This window comes from Podarcis vaucheri (genome assembly GCF_965113315.1).
Source record: "Podarcis vaucheri genome assembly, chromosome: 11".
NCBI classification, from domain to species: domain Eukaryota; kingdom Metazoa; phylum Chordata; class Lepidosauria; order Squamata; family Lacertidae; genus Podarcis; species Podarcis vaucheri.
Genome location: NC_138749.1, coordinates 50,746,766 through 50,773,342, shown reverse-complemented (window position 1 = coordinate 50,773,342; position 26,577 = coordinate 50,746,766). Strand labels below are relative to the sequence as shown.

The 26,577-nt window shown below is 41.9% G+C and overlaps 1 protein-coding gene across 1 annotated transcript in view; it reads right to left on the bottom strand.

The window, feature by feature from the left end:
- Nucleotides 1–11,027: 11,027 nt before the first annotated feature.
- MEGF10 (multiple EGF like domains 10) overlaps nt 11,028–26,577 on the bottom strand; it is a 118,711-nt gene continuing 103,161 nt past the window's right edge. Inside the window, exons 18-25 of the mRNA XM_082191545.1 lie at nt 24,244–24,372; nt 19,767–19,895; nt 16,834–17,070; nt 15,512–15,639; nt 14,831–14,954; nt 14,406–14,450; nt 13,834–14,040; nt 11,028–13,375 (exon numbers count right to left, since the gene is read on the bottom strand). Coding sequence (XP_082047671.1) covers nt 13,215–13,375; nt 13,834–14,040; nt 14,406–14,450; nt 14,831–14,954; nt 15,512–15,639; nt 16,834–17,070; nt 19,767–19,895; nt 24,244–24,372 — 1,160 coding nt within the window. The 3' untranslated portion in view covers nt 11,028–13,214. The remainder of the gene's footprint in view (nt 13,376–13,833; nt 14,041–14,405; nt 14,451–14,830; nt 14,955–15,511; nt 15,640–16,833; nt 17,071–19,766; nt 19,896–24,243; nt 24,373–26,577) is intronic.

Genomic DNA, 26,577 nt, shown 5'->3' with positions numbered 1-26,577 from the left:
ATCCCATTTTTGTTACCTTGAAAGGCTTTAGTGTTTTTATACAATTTTTCGTGGATTTATATGGCAGACACATTGGGAGACAGAACAACATGTCAATCACAGTAATCAGGTACAGTCTGCCTTCCTGCGCAGAGCTTCTGAAAACTAATGCACACACAATTGCTCCCTTTTAGACAAACATAATTATCCTTCTCTCAAAAATATTGGAGAGAAAAATAGAGTCGTGTTACTAATGAAACCACGTCTACTCAGATAGCAAAAAGACTGGGAAGTGGTGCTCTACCCAATATTTCTTGTTCTGATACAGGCGTGACACCTCTTTCAGAAATTTAATTGTTTAGATTTTAAGCCCATCCTCACCTCAGGGCCACTTTACTTTCTTACTCCTGCCCACCCTCTTTGAGGAAGCCCTGGGGCAAGTAGACGGGGCATGTCATCCATGAGTGTGATGCCGCTGGGGTCGAGGAACAGGAGGTGGCAAGTACCCAGTAGTGGTTAGCATCCAGCGGTGGTGAGTGCTGGGTGCCAGGCAGCGGTGATGGGCAGGAGATGGGAGATGGCCCCTGGCCCCTCCTTGGAACTTAGGAGGAGGGTGATTTGATCAGTGCTAGCAAAGACGTAGCGCAGTTGAATCTAGTGAACTAGTTAAAAAAATCTCTGAAGTACATCTGAGAGTAATTCTCCTTATTGCAGGGTAAACCAAAGGTTAATTGTGTTCATTTTGGGGTAGCAGTTTGAATGATTTCAAGTTCATCTTCATATTCACACACAGGCTCATGGCTTTCATGTAAAAAGAAAAAAAGGCCATATATAAGAAAGTTAGAAAGCAAAATGTGGAGGCAACGATCTCAGGCTTATTCGGCAGATGCGAAGTTTCTGCTGCTGCTAGTCACTTAATCACTGCTGCTAAGCAATCAGAAGGAAGGAGTGTGAGGCATTTCCCGTGGCTTTCTCACTGAAGAGATTTGCTTTGTTCTAACAGGAGCCACTGGCAGCAAGAAGCACAGGCAAAGGAACAAAGCAAACAATGCCTTGTGCCTTTAACAGCTGTATGACTGGTGTTAGTGACTTGTGGAAGTCAGTTGGTAGTTCACCACGCCTCAACCAGTGTGTTATATCAGCAAAGGATGCAGAACCCCAGCAGATACTTCAGAAATTTCCTGTTCCTAGCAGACAGCTTCTTCCAGAGTCCCTGGTTAACAGAAAAACTCCTCTTCTGCACAGTTCAAAGTAATAAAGTGGTTTTCATTTTCAGACATAAGACAAAGCTAAACACCACTATCTACTATATTCTTTTTTTAAAAAAGTTTTTATTTATATTTTTCAAGTTTATACATTTTATTAGTCACACAATCAATTTAACATTTCAAAATTTGACTTCCTTCCCCCTCTTTCTGCGATTCCTTAAATTTATTTTTTAATATGTTCTGCATATCGAAGTTCATTAAATTTGCTCCTTTAATTACCTACTTTAAATATATACTCCTGTGGAACTGCAGGTTATTGCAATAATGCAACTAATGTTTTTAGCTGTTTACAATTTATCTGTAAATATTCAATAAACCATTTCCATTCTTTTATTTAAAAAAAAACAACTTTGTTATCTTGATTTCTTATTCTTCTGGCAAGTTTTGCCATTTCTGCATATTTCGTGAGTTTTTGTATCCAGTCTTCCTTTACTGGGACTTCTGCTTCTTTCCACTTTGGGGCAAGTAGCATTCTTGCTGCAGCAGCAGCATACATAAATAAATTTCTATACAATTTAGTCTACTATATATATATCTGGTCTTTGAAGTATAGATACATATGAACGGAAAGATCCAGTAACAGAATCACCATGCTAGCTACAGCCTCTTCCCCTGACTCTCACAGATTCAGAGTCAGACCCTGGCAGTATCAGGACATGCAACAAGACAGGATGCTACCATGTTGAAAACAATGCCCTACAGCTGGGACGTCCAACTCCCAAGAGACTGCAATCTACTCACAGAAAAAAAAACAACAACTAGCAGTGATGTACCCCTTTGGGGGAGGGGATAGTTGAGCTTTTTTTAGGGAGGAAAGTTCCGTTTTGGGGGATTCAGGCAAAATTTCACCTATTATACCTAATAAAAAGGCTTCTGGTTTTTTAACAGATGCATTTTTAAACATTTTCTTTAATTCATCATGTATCATTTCCCAGAAAGCCTTTACCAATGTGCATGTCCACCACGTATGGTAGAAAGCACCCTCGTTCTCTTTACATTTCCAACATAGTTTTGAACTTGTTTTGTACATTTTAGCAATTTTACTCAGTGCTGGATACTAACGATACATCATTTTCGTATAATTTTCTTTCAACAAACAGCATGCAGTAAACAAATTCTTCCCTTTTAGTGGAAAAGTCCACAGCACTTTGGACGAAGCAGGGCAAGGTGGAGAAGAAGGGACAGTCTGAAGTGTGCTTGCTCAATAGTGATTTAAAACATGTTTTGTTTTGATTTTAAATTAGAGAGTTGGAAAAGGAAAGGGAAAAAACACATGCAAGCCATCAGGGTCTTTTAAAGCCAGCTCAGTGGCACTCTCTGCAGCTAATTACTGAAGTCTGATATTTCTCTGTTAGCCACTGAGGATAGCTAAATGTGTTTGTCTTGACACCTCCCGAGTTTTGAGGGTCTCTGCTAATCCTGTGGTGGCAAAATTCTCACTTCCCAGTATCCTCGATGATAACATCCCTAATGATCACACTAATCACAGCACCTTGTTCTATATATGCAGAATTTTTGCAACAATCAAACTTGATAACAGCTCTTAGCCCCCGACCGATATCCCTGTGATATCACCTTGCTAAAATAAAAAGTTGCTACGAAACAGGGACTAATGAATGCATCTTGATGAAATCTTTGATTCTGAGTCAGTTCTTCCCAGAGGCTGCCGGGATGACTTTATGAATCCGAAATTGTGGGCTGCACCAAGAAAAAGTGAAATTGTGGAATGTTGATCATTCACCCCTTCTCATTATAATCCAGGCTGCATATTCACAAAACCTGTAGGCACCTCAGCATTCAAGATAATTTGTGTATAGCCGAGTCTCCTTCTCTCGCCTTTATTAATTTCCTGGTCTCAGTCTAGGTTACAATACTGAGCAGGCCTCACACTTCCCTTTTCCTAATGTCTACCTTTCTAGATCCTGAAATACAGACCATAGCTGTCAACAGAGGCCAACGAGAGAATATTGAGAAGCAAAGCAGCTAGTAAGCCTTATCTTTATTGATCTGTTGCAACAGGGTGCTCCCCTCACACGCAGGAAAGGAGGAGGACCCAGAACAAAGGTGTGCCTGCCCTTATATAGACATTTTAAATTGCCTGCCCTGGAGCTCAAGACCACCCCCACAAACATCATACCTACATCACAGAAGGGGTGTAACCCAAGACCACCCCCCCCCACAAACATCATACTTACATCACAGAAAAGGTGGTCTACAACAGAAATTTGAATGTTGTTGTTTTTCCTGTCTGCCAGGTTATCTGATAATGCCTTATTTGATTGCCTTTCCTGGTAGTCTGTCACCCTTTGGTGATTTCCCAATTCCTGAGACAATGGGAAGGCTCCCTGACCCCCTCCCTCCTTGCAGAGACAACATTTGGTCAGTTTGGGAGTCAAAATGGTTTCAGGTCAGCCTTCCGGTGATGATCTATGTACGTGCTTGGTTGGTACATTTATGAACATTTATTTTATATATAAGACCTTATTATTACAAAATCCTGAGCATAACCCGAGGCATCTGAGGCATGGAAATTGAAGTTGCTTGGGACAAGAGTCCTGGGTTCCTCCAAAACCGCAACAGAGACAACCTTGGCCAGCTCAGTCCGGTATATTGGTGGGCAGCGAGATAGGCAGAGTACCCCCAACTTATCTCCTTGACCCCAAATCATTTGCTGGTGTGATTCAAGCTCCTGAATCGAGAGGTTTCCTACTATCTGCAAAACAAATCAAAACACGTGACAAGATACATATGCAGGGGATGCTCAGGATTCCCAAAATCGTTAGCATCGCTTTTGTTTTCTTCAGGCAGCAGGTTTGAAAGTGTGATAGGAATTTTGAGGTCTTAGATCTATGGAAATGTTCATAAATGTACTAACCAAGCACGTACATAGATTAGCACAGGAAGACCAACCTGGAACCATTTTGATTCCTAAACTGGGCAAATGTTTTCTCTGCAAGGTCAAAGTGGGAAACCTCCCCATTGTCTCTTTCCTCACAAATCCAGTCTTAAGGGCACATTTAAGATATGAATAGGGTGTGAGCCTGTGACCTGGCCCAGGAACTAAGTATATATCACTACAAAAGAATGGCTGGGCTCCCCAGGCAATCCAATCAAGTAACCTGCCAGACAGGAGATAAACAACAACAGGAGAAAAACAATATTCAAATTTCTGTTTTTAGACCGCCTTTTCTGTGATGTAGGTGTGATGTATCTGGGGGGTGGTCTTAGGTAACACCCCTTCTGTGATGTATGTATGATGTTTCTGGGGGTGGTCTTGATCTACAGGGTGGCAATTTCAAAAATCTTTTGAAACTTGCACACCATTTTTCTGGGTCCCTCCTCCTTTCCTGCGTGTGAGGGGAGCACCCTGTTGCAACAGATCAATAAAGATCAAGCTTACTAGCTGCTTTGCTTCTCAATATTCTCTGGTTGGCCTCTGTTATTCTCTCCTACCAATAGGGAACCTATGTAAGGACCCCATAAGGGAAAAGGGCAATTTTTGTTTACAACAAAAGCAGCGACAAAACAAATAGCAAATTGATTTCGTAATTAATTGGTAACTGTTTATATAAAGACTCATGTTAAAGCAGCAGAAAATATTCTAAATTAGGATCACTTGTGCAGTTCATGTTTTGTTTTCTTTATCCATAATACACTGTAATACTACTGCCCTCTTCTGGATCAGAGGGAAGATGACAAAGACGTTGGAATCTTTGTATCTCATTTATTAATGCGCTGTATATGCAGGTGCGCGCAAGGCAATGGGAAGAGAAAAAACCCATTGAGAGAAGTTCCCGTGTTTCTGCAAAGTTGTGTATGTATATGAAAAAGGCTGGCTCTGCTGAGAACGTTTCCCCCCCTTTATGATTAATATTAATTTTATACAGTCTTAACATCAGGATTTACAATCATAATAACCCAAATACAGTCAAGAGCATATCTCATGTGTTTTCAATTGTATTGATTTTGTGCTGAGAACATTTTCAAGGGAGTAGGAGTCAATGGCACCTCGTAGATCCATATTGCCCTTACAACTTGCGACATTCTCATCTAAAGTAAATATGACCGTAGATAAGATGAAGCCAATGAGAGGGGGAAATTGTTTTCATTCGAAAACGATGCCTAACACCTGCAAAATGGCCCCTGCAACGTTTGGCAGTGCAAACCCCATGTTTAACGAAAGATTTAAAAATGAGCCCTCATTTTTGGTTTTCGCCAAAATTCCGACATATTCTGATTCCCCCCAAAACGGTGCCAAACACCTGCAAATTGTCCCCGGCAATGTTGGGCGCTGCAAACACCGCATTACCAGGTCGGCCAAAAAAAAAAGTGTTGGAATATTCTAGAAGAAACTTGAAAATGGTCTTGAACAAGTTGCTAGGCAACAGAAAATTTCCCCAGCAACAGGTGTCCTTATAGGTCATGTGATCGACTAAGTCTGGGTCAGTGTAAATGAGCATGTGAATGAGTCAGCATTGGGTTTCTGGCAGGATGACAAAAATAAGAAAAGATTATGTTGCTTTATTTGTTTATTTATTTATTTATTTATTAGTGACCAGTGTAAAGTTTTGTAAATAGTAAAGACTCTGAGAAAGAGAACCAAATGTTGTTTATTCCTGTAATGGAAATTTCACTAAGAGAGAGCTGGATTGCTGCTGCTGTAAAGAATTAAAAGATGCCAGAAAGCTTTTCTGTTAACGGAACTCTGCTGCAGAAAGAAATGGAAACCCAAAAATATATGCTCACACACCAACACAGCTGTTGCAGAGGAAGAGAAGATGTCAAAGATGGAACGCTAGCTTCGCAGTGAAAAGCGGCTCTTGTATTAAAAGCTCTTTGGGACTCAATCCTGGGGGGGGGGGGGAGACAGTGCTTTTTGCCAGGGAAAAAAGTGCAGAGATTGAGATTTCCCCGGGAACAGAAAGAGCGATGCTGCCGTCTCACACCTGAAGCCCTGCAGCTCTCAACTTCCTCTCGAAATTCCAAAGTCAAATATCATTAACAGCACATGCCAAAAGAACATGTTAATCTGAGGCGATGATATCGGAGTACTCTTTGGAAAATGAAACAGCAAGCTTTCAGACATATGTATTCAAGCGGGGCAGGGAAACATGCCAAACGGTATCGACATGAGAATGCTCCATTGGTCCGCTTCTGTCATTCATTCCGCCATTCTCTTTTGAGAGCTCATGGAAGCTTGTGCCCTAGTACAGTGGTACCTTGGTTCTCAAACACCTTGGTTCTCAAATGCCGAAAACACAGAAGTGTTCTGGTTTTCGAACGTTTTTTGGAAGCCGAACATCTGATGTGGCTGTCAGCTATTGTTTCCGGGGCGTCTGCACCAATCAGAAGCCATGCCTTGGCTTTCAAACATTTCAAACAGACTTCTGGAATGGATTAAGTTTGGTGTTGTTGTTTTTTGCTATTTATTTTGTGTTTTTGTTTTTGAGGCTTTTTCGGTTAATTTGTTTTTGTGACTGTGTGGAACCCAATTCAGCTACTGATTGTGTGACTGCAGAAATGGATAAAACTCTTCATCTAAACATTGACTATCTTCAGTGCACGTAAGGAAAAAAAAAATTTTTTTTAAATCATCTACAATACTGTCTTATTTATTTTATAGTACAGTACATTGATTATTGCTTTCATTTTACGGCTCAGTGGTCTCATTAGACAGTAAAATTCATGTTAAATCGCTGTTTTAGGGGTTGTATTTGAAAGTCTGGAATGGATTAATCTGTTTTGCATTACTTTCTGTGGGAAAGCGCACCTTGGTTTTGGAATGGACTTCCGGAACAGATTCAGTTTGAGAAGCAAGGTACCACTGTACTTAAATTTATGGGCATTTTAGCAGTTTCAGGAAGGCTGGCCAGCATGATACAGATGCAACTCCCATCTCACATTCTGATATTATTCAGTTAATGGCAGCTCCATTAACAGATGGATTTGGGCTGCCATTTACCCAACTTCCATATGGGCTACACAGGGCGATCAAGATTCTCACGGGATGAAAAGCCGTTGTAAACAGGCAATCCGTATCATTTCTGCCATGGTTGAAAAAGCAGCTTGGGGAAGACTATTTTGAACGGGAAATGTCTGAAAGGTGGTGATAGCTGCCTGTTACGTAAGTCACTCCTACGTCATGTGATCTGAGCTTGCTGCTGTTGCGCTTTCTGTTTTATCATTCTCAGAGCCTGTCTAGTCCTAGGCGAAGGGGTGGTGGTGGTCAGGAATGCTTTCCAAAGACATTGAAGCAGCTAGCTGTCTCTCTCCTGTAGTTCCCTCTTTTAGCTGCTCCTCACCCAGTATTTCCCAGCTTTTCCCCTCTGGACTATGTCCCTCTGCAAACCACTGTTCTAAATCAATACTGTCCTGTCCTTGGGAAGGTTCAGGAAAAGGGGCTCCCACTATTCCTCCTCAGTCCAGTCCCTGACAGAGGGGAATGAAGGCCAGCCAGAGCGGTGGGATGGGAGGGTGGGAGAAGCAAAGGAGAAAAGCTCCTGACAGCCCCCTTTTCCTTCAAGCCCCCAAGCTTTTGATGGAGCAACGCAGGGACACTTGCAGAAACATTTCCACTTTATCCGAGGATAGATGCTTGGAGTTTGCCTTCAAACTCTGCACCCTGTGCTGCCAAATACAACAGTTTTTTCCAAAGATATCAGAACAAAAGGAATGAGGAATGAGGAATGAGGTGGAAGGGGAACCAAAACAGTTTTATTAACAAGTAAACAGCAGGCATAAAAAGGTAAAGGTAAAGGTACCCCTGCCCCTACGGGCCAGTCTTGACAGACTCTAGGGTTGTGCGCTCATCTCACTCTAGAGGCCGGGAGCCAGCGCTGTCCGCAGACACCTCCGGGTCACGTGGCCAGCGTGACAAAGCTGCTCTGGCGAGCCAGCACCAGAGCAGCACACGGAAACGCCATTTACCTTCCCGCTAGTAAGCGGCCCCTATTTATCTACTTGTACCCAGGGGTGCTTTCGAACTCCTAGGTTGGCAGGCGCTGGGACCGAGCAAGGGGAGCGCACCCCGCCGCTGGGATTCGAACCGCCGACCATGCGATCGGCAAGTCCTAAGCGCTGAGGTTTTACCCACAGCGCCACCCACGTCCCTTAAAAACAGCAGGCATACACAGCATAAAATCAAACATACCCGACAGGGGCTACCCAATCTCCCCTTCAGCTGCCCAGAGCCCCAGATAGAGCAGCAGGAGAAAGACCCTGACCGTCGGTCTCCCAGCATCAGGTCCGGGTAGAAGCTCTCTGGGCCCCTCCCACCTATGGCTTTTATAGCCTGGCTTGATGTAACCAAGTGCACCGGGCATTACTCATGATTAGCCCAGGACCCTGAGATGGAAATAATACAGAGCGGCTGAGAGTCTCCCACTACATGCAGCTGGGCATCCAGCCAGAACTTGCAACACAGAAGAACCCAGGAAACTGCCCACAGGTGTGTGAAACACAGGAATCCAGCACACCTCAAACTGGGGGTGTTAAAGGGAAATGCCACCTAACTCCTCGAAATACAATTGTCTTCCGCATTTTCACTACACACCCACACCCAGTTAAGTCCTTCAAGCTATTTATCTTTCAGACCCCTGCAGAGGTCTGGAGAAGTCTGCTCCCCTTGCCTAGGGTGCGGTGTTGCAGACTGGCATCTGGGACCCTCAATTAGTCAGATTGGGGGCAAGGGGGTGCTGCCCAAGTCATGGGGATTCCCGGCTGTGTAATGCCCCCGCTGGATGTTTAAGCTGTGGCATCCTCCTTTTGAGCCTTTGCCGGATCTCACAGCCCACCCACCCTCTTTTTACACATTGCTATGATAGCGACCTTGCTATGGACATATGTCAGCCACCATATTGTTGGGGCCAGGTAGGAATTTGTCCACTTGGCATATTGGCACCAGCCACTTGGTTTTTGCCTACCATGTAGCAATCGTCACAACTTTGTAAGGTTAGGCATTGGGTCAGCCTTTGTGGTGGGACGGGAGGTTGTAGCCTCCGCCTGCCCCTCCTTAATAAGGGTATCTCGTTAAAAGGATCCGGGGGTGTGGATCCTGTCCAAAGCCTGGGCGTGGGCTAGGGCCATGCCACGACCCATCAGGGACCCTGGGGGTGCCCTGATTTGACATATGTCACAGGGCTCCCCCTACAGTTGGTTTACCCTTAGTGTGACTCCCTGTAGTCTGGTTTCACCCAGTGCCTAAGCTAAACTGCTCACATCTGTAACCAATAAAGTTGTGGCCTGTTTTTCTGCCCATTAACCTTAATCATCTGTGTCTATTTATTGCTCCCTTTCCCTTATGGGTTATCCAAGAGCCCTTAAGTGGGTTCCCTATCAGTAGGAGAAAATAACAGAGGCCAACCAGAGAATATTGAGAAGCAAAGCAGCTAATAAGCCTGATCTTTATTAATCTGTTGCAACGGGGCCCGGGGCCTTGCCATGCAAGTGTGGGGGGCTGAATTGGAAGGCATGTTCCCACCCGTCTGTCTCCTTCAGTGCCCGGCCCCATCTCCTTCAAACCCCAGTGAGGATTGAAAGCCTTCTGTCATCACCCCTGCAAAGGGTTCTTCACAAAGGGGCACTTTGAAAGCTCTGTATTTTGCTACAAATTCTTGGCAATCAGGGCTTCAAATAATATAAGGTAATTGATCAGTGGATAGCCCCATGCACCTGTCATCTCTGGTCTTTTACAGGTGGGAAATAAAGATCTCGACTGCCAGCCTGAAAAGATTTGAGCCACTGCTATAAGGATGGAGGGGTGGATTTGGGGTGAGCTCTAAGGGGAGGAATAGGGGCTGCCAGGATCTAAGCAGAGTTGGCAAGCAATATGAGGAGTAGAGGCAGCCCCTATTTTTACACGTTCCCTTTTCTTGAAGTTCTGCATCAGTAGCTCTTTGGGGATTGGAGTGAGCAGTCGACATCCGACTTTGGAGATTCATGACATTTCAACGGTAAGTGGGATTCAAGGGCAAAGGGGGTTATTGGGTTGTTGTTTTTATTTTTATTATGTACCGTATTTTTCGCCCTATAAGACGCACTTTTCCCCCTCCAAAAATGAAGGGGAAATGTGTGTGCGTCTTATGGGGCGAATGCAGGCTTTCGCTGAAGCCTGGAGAGCGAGGGGGGTCGGTACGCACTGACCCCTCTCGCTCTCCAGGCTTCAGGAAGCTATCCGCTAGCTGTGGGAGACCCAGCTCTCCCAGGGCTAGCGGACTGCTTGCGCGCACCCAGAAGCTTGGGGCGCGCTGACCTCAGCACGCCCCAAGCTTCTGTATTAGGGCAGCGGTCCGCTAGCCCTGGGAGAGCCGCGTGGCTCTCCCAGGGCTAGCAGACTGCTTGCGTGGACCCAGAAGCTTGAGGCGCGCTGAGCTCCGCACGCCCCAAGCTTCAGGATTAGCGCAGCTGTCCGCTAGCCCTGGGAGAGGCGCCCGGCTCTCCCACGGCTAGCGGAGACCTTGCCGGCACCCAGAAGCTTGGGGCGTGCTGAGCTCCGCACGCCCCAAGCTTCGGGATTAGCGCAGCGCACCTGAGGGGGGGAATAAAAAAAAATTTCCTTTATTTTCCCCCCCAAAAACTAGGTGCGTCTTATGGGCCGGTGCATCTTATGGGGCGAAAAATACGGTATTTTGTGGTTTTCTATCCTGATTTTCTTCTGTGAAGCGCCCTGAGACCCCCGGGTATAGGGCAGTATATAAATTAAATAAATAAATAATAAAAATTCACCATACAAATTTATTGCGGCTTTCAAATGGTTAGAAATAAAACTGTAATCACGACATCAAAAGAAAAGAAAGATAGGCTTTATTTGTGAGTTTCTGTAACACAATACAAAACGATTGTAGAGCTATTCCAACACCATACCAAACCTATTCTACAGCAAGGTATTTGTGTTGCTCAAATTCCAAAAAAAAAACCACACCCCACAAGCCCAATTCAATTTTTGTCTTTTATATTTGCATGGTCCAACAAAGATTACACACCTTTAGTACGTGTAAAGACGCAGGATGCCAAGGGCTGAAACAAGCTATGGCAATGCCTTTTGATGGAGAGTAGCTTAAATAACATTGAGTAAAACAAAGTAGGGCATATTTCAATTTCAGTGCCCCAGGAATACATAGTGGCGAAAAAGAAAAGCTTTTACATCAGTAGTTGTTTTCAGGTCCTTTTGTTGGATCATAGTCACAATAGTTCTTTGAATTTAACAGATCTAGTATTGGGAACCCAGCATATTGTACCAAGGTTGAGAACCAATACTGGAACATTTTACTAACATGCTCAGCGGTGGCAACCTAAAAGACCTAACATTACTTATCAGCTTTAGGTTTCAGATGCACCATGGAGATGAAATGAGATGTTGCAAACTAAAGAAAACATAAACAATTAGACTTAATACACCTTTCTCTGTTCCCATTATGGCTGGAAATAATCTAGCAATGGAAAGTTAAATTGTCTACATTGAGAGGGGGCAGGGGAAAGAGAAAGATTTCTTTGCAATTTTTATCTTTCAATGACACTTCAACTATAAATTGGCTCACACAAAATGTTCCTTTGGAACAGAAAGATGACACTTCTAGGGTGAAAACATTAGTTGAAACTGTTGATGGGAAATAATTCGATTTATTTCTGTTTAATACTGTTTCTTGTTATGAACATTATCCCTTGCATTAACATTAAATCAGGTTTTTTGTTTTTTTTAAAAAAAATCTGAATAATTTCAACAGTTTATACACTAGTTTAAGATTACTTTTCTAGCCTATCTCTGGTGGAGAAACTGACATTATCTAAATATTGTTCTTCTTCATAAAAAACAGTGCTTCTAAAGCAGACATAATGGGGGGGCATTGACAAAACTACAAGGGTCAAAAATATTATATTTCTGCACTGTTATTCTAAAGCACTAGAAAACGTAACTACATTATTTTAAAATAGAGATACAACTTAATGAAATGTGGGGTATATGTGCCCAGTTATTAGCAATGCAAAAGACCAGCTTAAGCATATTTTCCCTAAATCAATTACAAAAAGAAAAGGTGCCTTTTTAACAAGTACACACGAAGATTGATCAAACATTGTTCTTATTCCATGTTACAAGTGCTACTTGTTTATAAAACTGAAACCTTCTCTTGCATTTAAAATGTACAGCATACACTACGTTTTGCCTTTTCTCTTACCCACTCTTTCAATCCATTTTGACAAAAATAAACCATTTAACGCACATGTTTATGGAACAATTGCTGATATGTTATGCATTATAACTTGCATAGAGCAGAAACTTTACTCGGAATTGCTAACCGTGAGTCTCAATCGTGCCCATCGTTTGGCAAGCGCCGGTGCCAAAAATCACATTTTGTGGCACATAATCTTTAGCCATATTTATCCAGGAATTCCCAGACATTCAAAACAACTCCTGTATTATACTTCCATTACCAGCAATGGAGTAAGTATTTTGCCTTGGCTTTCCCAAATCAATCCAGCACTGTAATCGGATATGCTCTAAGACCGCATCTCTCCTTACATGTGTAAAGAAAAACCAGCAACACATTGGTTTCTTTTCTTTTCCAGAGTAACTAGTAACTCAGATGACGTGGCTAAGTGAGTATTTGGTAGATTGTACAGTCTTGGCTGCATGTCAACTATGCAAGCTGAGCTAGTGGGAAAAAAATTGCCGTCCATTGTAGGAACAACAACACAGCTGGCACAAGAATCGTTCTCAAGCTTGTACCTTTGAGCCAGTACAGGTTTGGCATTTCATTCTCTAAACATTAATTGCAATGGAAAAACTGACAGGGTCTTCCAAGCCTGGCACCTATCCATCTGCCATGAGTGTATACAAACCATAGTTTGATTCTCCTGGTTTAATGTACAGCAAAATGTTTACTGAACGCAGATGGTGAAGTAGAAGAAAAGGGATCACTAGATCCTAGTTCTCCGTAAGAGTCTGCTGTGCTCCAGAATGTGCCTCCGGTGTCATTCGCTGCTTTCGTCTTTCTCTGACGATGCAGGACTATCGCGAACAGGCAGCAGGTCATAATGAGAGGGGATGTGGCTGTTTTTTGGCAGATCGTAAAGATCTTGGCTGAAAGGTCCCTTGTTATTAAACGTTCCCTGGATAACGCTGACTGTAGGTTCTGCAATAATAAAAACATACAAACACATTGGTGCTCCGATATTGGGTGAACAATCACAACATTTAATGAAAATTAATGTAGTAGTCCCACTGTGGTTTTCTGTACTTTAAAGGTCTTCAATATTTCTGATACAGCATCAAACAATCTTCAGTCACATTAAAGAAGACTGTGAAAAAACTAACTCAGTACATATTCATGAAAATGCAAGCTAACTACAAAATTAAACATACCCTAGTATGTATATGGATGAAGGGCAAGGGGCTAGAATTTTTTTTACTAAATAAAGACATGAATGAAATACTGTTTTTCATATGTTCATCTATTACGCATTGTGAGCTTATGTCTGGTTTTCAGTTCAGCCACCCTTTGTAAAAGATGTATTATTTTTAACTTGAGAAACGCTTCCAGGATGTGCATTTGTGTGTACAACGATGGCAAAACACTCCGTCAGGACTCACCAACTTCATAGACATTCTTGTTGGTGGAAGCAGAGTTGCTAATTTCTGCATAGGCAGAATCCCTTCGTGCTGGAGACTTCATTTCAACATATCCACATTCTGTATGTTTTGGTGTCAGTGCTGGCGGGTCTTTAATAGTGGCATAAGGATTTTCAGAACTGCTTAAGGAGCAGTTACTTAAATTGTATTCAGAATTCTTTACTAGATCTGAGAAAACAGAAAAATAATGTTTTAATTGTACTCTTCAAAGAATAATATATTTTAATGACAAAATTAAGCAAAATGCATATGATCTTTAAAAATTAAATGATCTTTTTGCTTTTTGGCATGTCTCCTTTGACATTTTCGGATTTCATATTTTAACACAGTGAAACAAACCAATGAACAAAACGATACCCACAACGCTCCTTTTCAAGTACCAATTTATTGCTCTTCTAACCCAGTCTATTGTGGAACTCACGGTGAGCTCACATGCAGGACTGATCAGGCCCAGGGGCTGCTTAGCTGCAACATAAGATGCCCCAAGACCATTCTCTGAGCCCCAATATATTTAGATCTGTAAGAAAACTCACCTTTCAGAGATTTCCCCGTACAGCCTCTATCGATTCCAAAAGCTCCTGTAAAATATTGAGAGGCACAACAGCATTAAATTGGGATAAACACAGCAGCGTTAAATTCCCAAAACAGTCATTTTAAAAATCTATTGCAATTTAGTCTTTTCATTTTTAATGCACAAGTTTGTTGGTCATTGTTGCCACCCTAAGGTCTGTATAACTGCGTATATTAAGAGCCTGCATTGATCTGCCTGTGTATCAGTCAAATTCCCAGAAGCCATACTCTTGGGGAGATAGCTGGAAAACATCACCATAGTCTCCTTGCAAAGAGAGATGGAAATGACGCATGTTGTCTTTCCCCCATAAAATACAAATTGTGATGCACAAAACTGGCATCATCATCATCATTATTATTATTATTATTATTATTATTATTTCTGTACCAAGCTCATTGAGGTAGCCTCCATGCTTCCAGTCAGCAGGTAGGGTTCCTGTGTAGTCCACAACAGGGCCTCGCTTTCCAGAATCCACATTTTTAAGATTCACAAACAGTTGGTTGTTGTTTGACTGTTTCAAATAAAGACAGAAGTCATAGAATGAAGATGGCAACCGCTCGGCAACATTTGTCATAGAGAGAGCAATTGTAGTGCAAATAAAAAGATATGGTGTTTTATACATGTAAAGGTAAGGTAAAGGATGGTTAAGTCCAGTCAAAGGCGACTATGGGGTTGCGGCGCTCATCTCGCTTTCAGGCTGAGGGAGCCGACGTTTGTCCAAAGACAGCTTTCTGGGTCATGTGGCCAGCATGACTAAACCGCTTCTGGCGCAACAGGACACCGTGATGGAAACCAGAGCGCACGGAAATGCAATTTACCTTCCCGCTGCAGCGGTACCTATTTATCTACTTCCACTGGTGTGCTTTCAAACTGCTAGGTTGGCAGGAGCTGGGACAGAGCAACAGGAGCTCACCCCATCGCGGGGATTTGAACTGCCGACCTTCTGATTGGAAAGTCCAAGAGCCTCAGTGACTTAAACCACAGCGCCACCCACGTCCCCATACCTTTTATACATGTAACATACCAGGAACAACATTACTTAAGTATGTAGCTAATCTATATTTTTACCTTTGCCAAAGTCATCCTGTCCATGTTGTTGGCATTCCCTTGGTTTGAACACTGCGTTAGAGTGTGATAGCTTGGGTTGGAGAAGTAATGGCTGTTAGCATTGCCACCATTACTGTGAGGCATCGTCTCTGTGAAAGGAATGAAAAAGTGAGTGCTGCGTCATTGCTCCTCCTTGGCCTTATGCAACTATGCTGAAGAACAAGCCAACAGTTCGCCTAGAATTAAAATACAATATGGATTTATATGATCAATACAGATTGCTCTTCTGTTCCTAAAATGCATCTTCCTCTATATGATACAATCCCACTGCCTTTCAGATTTTGACTGATAGGAATCTCCTGTCTTTCTTGTGTCTCTATATATCTTCTCTTTCTCCTCAAGCTACTTATAGTCTCTCAGCCACTGCTGTCTGCTTGTTTCACCAACCTCTTAAACAGGATACAGACAAAAATGGATATGTTGTCTTCCCTCTCCAAACCGTTTCTATGAGACAAGCCACAAAGAACACTGGTATCCTGCTAGTTTCTCCCTGCTTCGCATGCTGGGAGTCAGCCTTGGGGAAATTTACGGCACTTTTTTCACACAGCCCTCCCACTTCCCTGAGTTAAATTTCTCCTTCCTCCTTTAACCACAGTTGAAAGTTTACTGGAAGGAATATTAACTTCAGTTAAGGCTAACCAGCTTTTTCCTTAAGCCAGAATGCAAAATGGTAGAGTGATTCTCTGATAAGCATCTTGATGGGTACAGTCCTTGGCTAGCCATGTTTGACAGCGTCTATTGTAGCCAAAAGCCATGGGCAAACTTGGCGAAAACATTTTTTAGAATCATAGAATCGTAGGATTGTAAGGATCATCTAAGTCCAACCCCCTGCAATGCAGGAATCCTCCGCCAGTCGTAGGTTTCGAACCCACAACCCTGGGATTAAGAGCCTCGTGTTCTGCTGAGCGACCTATCCCTTGGAGAGACTTGCGCTGAAAGGCGGCATATACAGTAAATAGTTTAATATACAAAAGTATTTATGTTGTGAACTGCTCTGAGATCTATGGGTATAGAGCGGTATACAAATTTAATAATAAAATAAAAATAAACAGATATGGGGTACTGCTTGTATAGAGTCTTTGCTATAGGCACTGTGTCACTACAGAAATTGCTGACATAGTAAAGTGTTACTAATCACCCGCAAGTGAATGAAAATACACAGCATATGAACTTGATAAAGCTAAAAGAGGATAAACAGTTCTGAAAGTCAGAGAAAACGTGCCGTTTGCTAAAGTATGCACTCAGCATAGACAGGATTAAGCTTTGTATCACTGTGTTCCTACCTGAAATACTGTAGTCTGTATTGATGACCCTCATGGCAGGAGTATAGGTAACTGCAGGCATATTTGTTTCCTTCCCCTTCTGCTTTTGCCTATAAATGATGAATAGTGCTAGCAGGAAGAGGACGACAAGGACAAGAATAATTATGCCAGCGATGGCTCCAATCTGGTAAGAATCAGCAGGGATGGCAGCGCTAGTGCGGCTTAAGCTGTTCAAATTTCCCACTATAATTACTCCAGCTGGGAAAGAAGAAAGACAAGATGCATGTAAGACGTAGTTTTAACTTCAGTGCCTACTCAATATGTTCAATGGGGCTTACTCCATATTTATACACTAAATGTAGTGCCAGATCCTCTAAGCAAAAAGTGAACACTCGTTAAATAAAATGCAGACGATTTCCACACAATTTGATGAAGTGCAAGTGCCACAGATAAGATCGAGCAAAATGACCCACACAGAAACATGAAGTTTGGGAGCCAAATTACCACTCCACTTTGTCAGGCAGCCTAGAATACTGTACATTTCTAGGAGCAGGTAGGAAGGAAGTACCTAAGACTGCAAGTCGAAACATACCTACAACCATTTGTGCATTAACCAGCACTGATATGTTCTGTCGCTACTTGCAATGTTTGCAAAGAAGAAGGAAATAACATCGGAGACGCATATAATAGTGGGGGAAAGATAGATGCACTGAGTATGCATCAGAGGATCGCCAAAGCATGTGCCATCAGGACACAACATAATCAAAGCTGGAAGTCAGGTCATTCGTTATTCAGATCTAGATACCCCCCCACATTACTTTGTCATGCTTGCGCTCTTGGGTTGGGGCAACTGGCTAAAATGTTTCAAACGGCTCTAATTTTGGTTCCTCTGCTTTGTTTTTGTTGGGTTGGTGTTGGTTAAATGTTTAGTTGGCGTTGGTGGTTATTTTAATTTGGGTATAACTGTAAAATGTTTATTATTGTTATTGTTGTTGGTTTCTATTGATGTATTGGTTTGTTTGTTTCTTGTAGAGGATATTTTGTTTTTTAATGTTTGCTGCTTTGTTGTGTTCTTATATATGCTGTAAGCCGCCTAGAGTGGCTGGGGAAACCCAGCAAGACGGGCGGGATATAAATTTTAAAATATGTATTATTATTTATTACAACCAGCAGCAATCAGCAGGGTGGTGAAAGGGGTGATGGTGTTCCTCACCTGTCTTCCTAAAGCCAACTGGCACTGCAAGTTACTGAGAGAGAGACAGGTGAGATGGCAGGGCACAGGTACGCTAGAAGGGGCACGCCAGCAGGATTTTTGGATTAGCTCTGCTGCCGTGCCATATTCTCGGTAACCAGCAGTGGCACTCAACATTGGGAAGTCAGGTGAACAATGCTATGCCCTTGACCACAACTGCCCACAACTCAATCCTATACATGCCTACACAGAAATTAAGTTTCTCTGGGCTGCATTCAATTAAGGTTTACTTGGAGCACTGAAATTAATGTACATTGCTAAATTAGGCCCATTAATTCCAGTGGAGCTACTCTGAATAAAGGTAAGGTAAAAAGGTAAAGACCCCTGGATGGTTAAGTCCAGTCAAAGGTGACTATCGGGTTGCTGCACTCATCTCGCTTTCAAGCCAAAGGAGCCGGCATTTGTCCACTGACAGGTTTCCAGGTCATGTGGCCAGCACGACTAAACCGCTTCTGGCGCAACAGGACACTGTGACGGAAGCCTGAGCACACGGAAACAGCGTTTACCTTCCTGCCACAGCGGTACCTATTTATCTACTTGCACTGGTGTGCTTTCGAACTGCTAGGTTGGCAGGAGCTGAGACAGAGCAACAGGAGCTCACACGATCACGTGGATTTGAACCGCCGACCTTCTGATCGACAAGCCCGCTGAGTTCAGTGGATGAAGAGTTTGGATTTGATATCCCGCCTTTCACTCCCCTTCAGGAGTCTCAAAGCGGCTAACATTCTCCTTTCCCTTCCTCCCCCACAACAAACACTCTGAGAGACTTCAAAGAAGTGTGACTAGCCCAAGGTCACCCAGCAGCCGCATGTGGAGGAGCGGAGATGCGAACCCGGTTCCCCAGATTACGAGACTACCACTCTTAACTACTACACAACACTGGCTCTTACCAGGGAGTAAGTGGGACTTACTCCCTGGTAACTGGGTACAGAATTGTGGCCTTAAGGTATAGGTAAGCCCTGTTAGAACAGCGGGACTTGCTTCTGACTAAATATGCATCCGATTGCACTGTTAGGCTGAAGTCCTGATCATACTTGCAATTAAGCAGTGGGACTTGTGTCTGCGTAAATATGCAAATAATTGCCCTATAATGGCATGTTGCAGCACCCTAGCATGACCACTTGCAGTGTTCGAAACTCTCATTGTTCCAGACGCATTTTGTGACAGGGAATTTCTTTGGTGCGGGCCATTTCTGAGCTCTGAGTGCAGTACTGCACCTAAGATTTCAGATTAAAACTGCACAAAGGAGGAACTTTTTCTGCCTCCCCACTTCCAGCTACTATCTGAAGACTGGAGAAGAGACCCTCTTAAGGATATTAGGGGATGGGCAGGGGAAGGACTAGACCGTGTGAAAAATGAATCTAAGATTTTAGCTGCAGTTCATTCATTTTCAGCTTTGTATTCTTGCTATTTAAAAAGTGCACCTAGACATTCCATTGTTGCGCCCATAACCTAGTTTAAGGTGCCATTTAGCTCCTAGCTTTCATATCTCAGTTTCTAACACTGACCACTTGTCTAATTAGGGTATTCCAGTAGAAGAAATACCCTATCTTTTCTTTCTCAGATTTTTATTTCTTTTTGGTGGGGACGGGGAAGTTAGGCGTGGCATTTTTGTCCTCATTTTGCAATTCTTCTTGCATCCCTGCATAAATACCAGCATTTCAAAGCTTGTTTTTATTTTGGCATTATAGGAAAATATTACCTTGGTCACATCTCGCTCCTTTCCACCCAGGGCTGCAGTAGCAGGTTCCTGTGATGTGGTCACAAGTTGAGTTGTTCAAACAGTCACAAATTTGCCGGCAGCCATAACCATATGTACCTGAGGGGCATTCTGTAAAAAAGAATAAAAAGGTATGAACTGCAGCTTCCCACCCACCTCTTTTAGCCTATTCCAGTTTGTGCTCAGCTGAAATCTCTCAGTGATGCTAACCATGATTTAGTAAATCAGAACTGTGTGTAACTGAGATCTTTAATTGGTTAGCAATGGAAAATGAGGCGGCAGCACACCATACGATTAAAGAGCTTTGCTGCAACACATCAGACAATTTTATCTCCAGGTGTTCTGCAGTTTTCTAGAGAAAGGCCAATGAATAAGACATTAAATGTATTATGATTTAATGTAATATGCTTACGGAATAAATTGTTTTTATTTTATTTTTTTAATGAAACTTTTAGATGTTCCCAAATTAGGATGCAGCCATCATATTATATAACACTAGAATTAATTTTCCATTGTTGCTCTTTTGAAAGTCTGGCTTGTATAGAATTAAAAACTCTACAATTTGCCATTTTCAAACTCCCTACTGTACTTTTTATAGTTTACTGTAAGAAATCTTGTAGATTTCCCAGGCTATCCCTAGGTGGCAGTGTTTCATTGTGCAAGTTCAAGAAAAATCAGCCCCAATCGATGTGTTTAAAATATGTTCACAAATGCATATCAAGTATGACTGAAGCATATAGGCTTAAAGAGGTTCCATTTATTCAGTAACAGAGGGAAGCTGACACTGTGCTGCTTAGAAAGCGCCACTCAAATCCAGAGAGTTAGACGGCTAAGAAACCAGGCAAGCTCACAGAACAAAAACAACTTCTTCAGTTTTTCTTGTGGTGCCACCTATTTTACAAGTTATGCCTAGGTAGATATGTTTTATTCAGATTGAAGTTCAGTCTCCTGGCTATTTTTTTTTAATGATATTTATTAAGTTTTCAAAGGAAAAAAAATACATAAATGAAAAGATTAGAAGAAAAGACAAAAATAAAAATAAAATAAAAAAGGAAAAAAGGAAAAAAGGGGAAAAAAAGAAAAATACAAAATACAGAAAAAAGATAAAAAACATTTAAAAAGAAAACACATCAATCTTTCCATGTCATATATTCATATCCTTGCTTCCCTGACCTCCTCACACCTCCCTTTTTTGTATTCCAGTTCAGTTAGTTAATTCAGCAATTTCTTTCCCTCTTTGTTTTTATCTTAATCCTTTAACTTAATATAATATAACTTTGAGTTCTCACCTGTTAATAAGCCATTTTTCATACACCTTTAAAACATTGCTGCTTAAACCACTTAACTTCATTCTGACATCATTCTAACATTCATTAATTTTACAATATTTCTGTAAATAGTCTTTAAATTTCTTCCAATCTTCTTCCACCGACTCTTCTCCCTCAGTCTCCTGGCTATTAACTGTAAACATTTTGTACCCCCGAAATGCACATTTTAAAAGAAAAAAATAGCATAATTATAGTGAATTGCTTCCTCTTCGCAGTGTGTCAAAAAATAATTATTCTCAGAGCAATGAAACAAAAGTAACTCTTTAAAAAAGGACGTTAACAGTCACCAGTGGTCTTCTAGAAGTTCTTACAGCCCTGAACACAATCTACTAAGACAGTCCTACATACATGCCATATATTTAAAGCACATGACTTCCCCCATCTGCAGTTTCTAAAGGGGGCAAGAAATGGTAGCTCTGTGAGGGGTAAACTACAGTTGCCAAGATTTTTTGTGCTTTAAATGTATTATCTGATTTAAATGTATGGTGTGCAGATAGGCTGGGTTCCGTTGGAGTAGAAGCCCCCAAGCCCAATCTTATACGTGTACACTCTATTTGCCTTGATGGTATTTACTTCCCTGTGACTCTGGTTAGGGTTGCAGCCTCAAGCATTTCTTCTTCATTATTATTATTGTTACTATTATTTACACTGGTCAACAACAAATTTGTTGTCTGCGTTTTTTCAGTTGATTTAGGACGAATCTGATGCGCTGAATCCAAAAATCACATTGGTTTTGCTCAATCAGGTCAAGTTTTTGAGCTATGGCCACATGTTGTTTTTTTACGTTTTTGTTCACATGTACGCTTGTGTGGAGCATTTTAGAAGAAGTTGGTGGGGGTAAAATGCCATGTCAAATAATTGGAAATGATTATTTTAATGATAAGAAGTATTCAGGTCCGATAGTTCTGGGTGATTATGTCGAAAAGGGATCAGTTTGAAGTCATAAAACCTCAAAATCTTCCATAAATTGGTACGGCAAAACATAAAGTTGGAGGATCAAAACTAAGTTAATGGGGCAGCCGCCCCATGAAGAATTGTCAAAGGACTCTGCCAAACTGTTGGCATCCAGATTGAAGGAAAAAAACCTCCTCTCTGACAGTGCTCGCATCAGCTTCTTCCTCAACAGGCATCAAGAGTACCTCCGTTTTTTCTCGGAAGAGAAGGACTTGGTGTACTGTGCAGATATTGCGCAGCTTCTGCTCAAGCTTGAAGTGCCACAGTACGAACCCAAAGATTGGACACTGTTCATTGACAGCAGCAAGCGATCACTGAAATGTGTTCTGCTACACAACGGCAACCAGTTTGCCTCTATACCCCTGGCTCACTCGACTACACTGAAGGAGAACTATGAAGCAGTGAAGTATGTGCTGGAGAAAATTGGTTATAATCAGCATAAGTGGTTTATTTGTGTTGACCTGAAGATGGCGAACTTTTTGTTGGGACAACAGTCTGGCTTCACCAAGTACCCATGTTTTCTGTGCATGTGGGATACTAGGGACCGTGCTCAGCATTACACGAAGGAGGACTGGCCTGTGCGGGAGGAATTGGTGCCTTGCAGAAAAAGGAACGTCATCAACGACCCTCTGATGGACAGAGACAGAATACTCTTCCCACCACTGCACATCAAGCTTGGCTTAATCAAGCAGTACACCAAGGCTCTGGACAAGGATGGTGAATGCTTCACTTATTTGTGCTAGGCTTTTCCAGGATTGACCATGGAGAAGTTGAAAGCTGGCATCTTTGACGGTCCTCAGATCCGTTAGCTCATCAGAGATCCAGAGTTCGGAAACTCAATGAACGAAGTGGAACTGGAAGCGTGGAAGGCATTTGTTCTGGTAGTGAAGAACTTTCTTGGCAACAATAAGGCCAGAAACTACGCAGAACTTGTCGACAACATGCTGACTGCTTTCAGAAACCTGGGCTGCAACATGAGCGTCAAGATGCAGTATCTATTTTCACATATGGGCCGGTTTCCTGAGAACCTGGGTTCAATGAGTGACGAGCAGGGGGAGAGATTCCATCAGGACATGAAAGAGATGGAGACCAGGTATCAGGGTCGCTGGGATGCAGTCATGGTGGCTGACTACTGTTGGACTACGAAGAGAGACCTCCCTGCCGCTGAGCATTCCAGGAGTTCCAAGAAACGGAAGTTCAAGCCCTGAAGTTTGAAAAATGGTGAAGCAACATGCAATTTACGTGTACTTACCTTTATCAATGCCCACCATTCAGTTTACAGTAATCGATGTTTCTATCAGGTAATCAATATATGTTGTTGGAAAAACATTTTTTTCTCTTAAAAACATATTTAGGATGATATGTGTTGACAAAAATCAGCTGATAATGCCACAAAAATGTAATCGATTTTGTCACAAGATCTGATTTTTTTTCAAATCAACATAGCACAAAAACCTGACCTGATGGAGCGAAACGGATGCCATTTCCTGATTCAGCAGTGCAAAAATACCCTAAATCAGTTGTAGAAATCTAGACAACATTCAAAAAGTAAAAAATTGTTGCCCAGTGTTATTATTACTATTAATTGAATTTATATACCACCCTATACCCAGAGGTCTCAGGGCAGTTCACAGAACAAAATCAAAATATAAACCCACAAAATACAGTATTAAAAAAAAAACCCAATCCAAACAACTAAAGGCCTGGTTAAAAAGAAACATTTTTGCCTGGCGCCTAAAGGTGCATAATGAAGGCACCAGGCGAACTTCCCTGGGGAGAGCATTCCACAGATGGGGAGCCGCTGCAGAGAAGGCCCCGTTCTTGTGTTGCCACCCTCCAGACCTATCTACTTTTAGTTTCATTGATTTCAAGAGAGATGGGGGGAAATTAGCAAAGTCACCAAGGCCCTCCACCAAATCTGTGAACTGCAGGAGCCTCGCAAGGCGAAGTCTTGACTCAACCACTTACTATGCATTCAGTTTCACTTAACTCAATATGCGTAACACCGAGTTGCAAGCCTATACTATGGATGTGTCTTACAGAAAACCTTCACTAGCTGTCAATATGGAATTTTCACAGTCTTGGCTTTGTCTTGAGTATGAAAAACAGCTTTGTAAGATCTAATCCACTTATGCATTTTCCCTTCACTATATGCAAGGACCTTGTTGCCAACATACTCTGTTCACAGTGTTTTCCCATGAATCCTGTGCGACATGTACACTGCCCTGAGATGTGATCACAGTCGGCTCCATTCTGACACTGGCAGATTAATGCACAGTCCTTTCCATAAAACCCCAAAGGACATCCTGTAGGAGAAAGGAAGAAAGAGAGAAAATAAAACACCCTATACTTAAAACTAGCTTTGTGGCTTTTTAATAATATATTGAATGTTACCATAACTGACACACAGAATTTATACTTTCCAATTCATTTGCCAAACAAGATATGAAGCCTGAAAGTGATTATGTGAATAATATTGGTCACATTACTTAGAAAGTAGCGGGACTTACAGTGCAAATTTAGTGGGAAGCAAGGCCTACTGAGTTTAAAGGTGCTTAGCCCCAGGTAAGTATACATAATACAGTGCTGTGATTCTTACTACTTCCTTAGACTTTCAATGTAATGCCAGTGGGATTTCAAGTAAGAAGAGAAAGGGATAACTTTTCAGTACAGTGGTACCTCAGTTTATCAACTTAATCTGTTCCAGAAGTCCGTTCTTAAACCGAGGCGTGCTTTCCCTAATGAGGCCTCCCACCACCGGTGCCCTTCCACTGTTCGGATTCTGTTCTTAGACAGAGGTAAAGTTCACAAACTGGGACATTACTTCTGGTTTTCCAGAGTTCATAAACCGAATCGTTCATAAACAGGACTGTTCTTAAACCGAGGTACCACTGTAATGCCATTCTTTGGGCATACAGAGGACCCTCGGGTTACAGACGCTTCAGGTTACAGACTCCGCTAACCCAGAAATAGTACCTCGGGTTAAGAACTTTGCTTCAGGGTGAGAACAGAAATCATGCGTTGGCGGCGTAGCAGCAGCAGGAAGCCCCATTAGCTAGAGTGGTACCTCAGGTTAAGAACAGTTTAGGTTAAGAACGGACCTCAAGAACAAATTAAGTTCTTAACCTGAGGTACCACTGTATATCTTAAAGAGAATTCCGGTGCACAAGACAGAGGAGGGGATCCCACACAAATATTCCATTTCAATCTGAAGACTTATTATTCATAGAGATGCTAGACTCAGCCAATTTCTATTTTGTGCCGATTTGTTCTGTCCCACTTTTGTTATTTGGTGGACTTTTAAAAATTACAGAAATACACAAATAATAGCATTTAGATTATACTCATGTTTTCCTAAAATATGCACTTTGTGTGTCTCCCAAAATATACATTTTTGTACATATTTATCTGCTAAATAGCATATTTATGTTCATTTCTTTAGAACTGAAACTGCACTGCAAAATTTGGAGAAGTGCACAATCTGACTGACAGCAACATTCCTGTCTACATACAATTAGGCAAATTAGGTCAGTTTGCTTCAAATTGTTGCCCAAGTGAATTCCCCCCCATCCCTAATTACACATAGAGAGATCGTCATTCAAAACCAGCAAGCAAAAAATCCCGAGCACTGATGGTTCAAGCAGCACAGAGCAACCATATGGCTCTGCAATAAATACATGGGCTTCTTCCCAGCATTATTGAGAGTTTGTGTGCTTCAAAAAGTGAAATCATGCCATTATTATAAGCGTGGGTGAAGGGCACTCAGCGGCCAAGATCTTTTGGAAAAATATGCTGACTTGCAAAACAATCTTCATTCTCAATGGTGCGAGGGGACTTCCATTTATTTAAATTTATATACTGCTTAATTGCAGGAAAAGGCTTCAAAGCAATTGACGAAAAAGACAGAGCAGTAGAATTACTACTTTAAAAATCACAACTGTAATTTAAAACATAAAGAAGGGTGATGTACTGGTGGTATTTGACTCCTGCCAAGTTGGCAAATATGTATAGACAAGTACAAATACCTGCTGGAAATGTAAAGAAAAATGTGTGGTGGACTTGTAGGGTAACAAAAGCTTTCTGAGAGATGATATATAATGAAATGGGGGGAAAAATGCTTAAAATAACCTTTGTTAAGAAGCCAGAAGCTTTTCTATTAGGAATTACAGGTACCGACATCCCAAAGGAACAGAAAAGACACTTTATATATGGAACAACAGCAGCCCAGATGTTACTAGCCCAGAGATAGGAAGAAGACAAAGTCCCTACCAGAGAGGAGTGGCAAATCAAGCTGATGGACTATGCAGAGATGGAAAAACTGACTGGAAAACTCAGAAATCAAGAGAAAAATAACTTTACAAACGAATGGGGAAAATTTATAAGTTATTTAGGAGACCACTAAAAGCAGATGGAAACATCAGCAGGATTTTGATCTCACTTGTAGTGTAACAATTACCATGGATAATATGGTTTGGTATAAAAATTGGAGTATGGAAGAATATGCAATAATA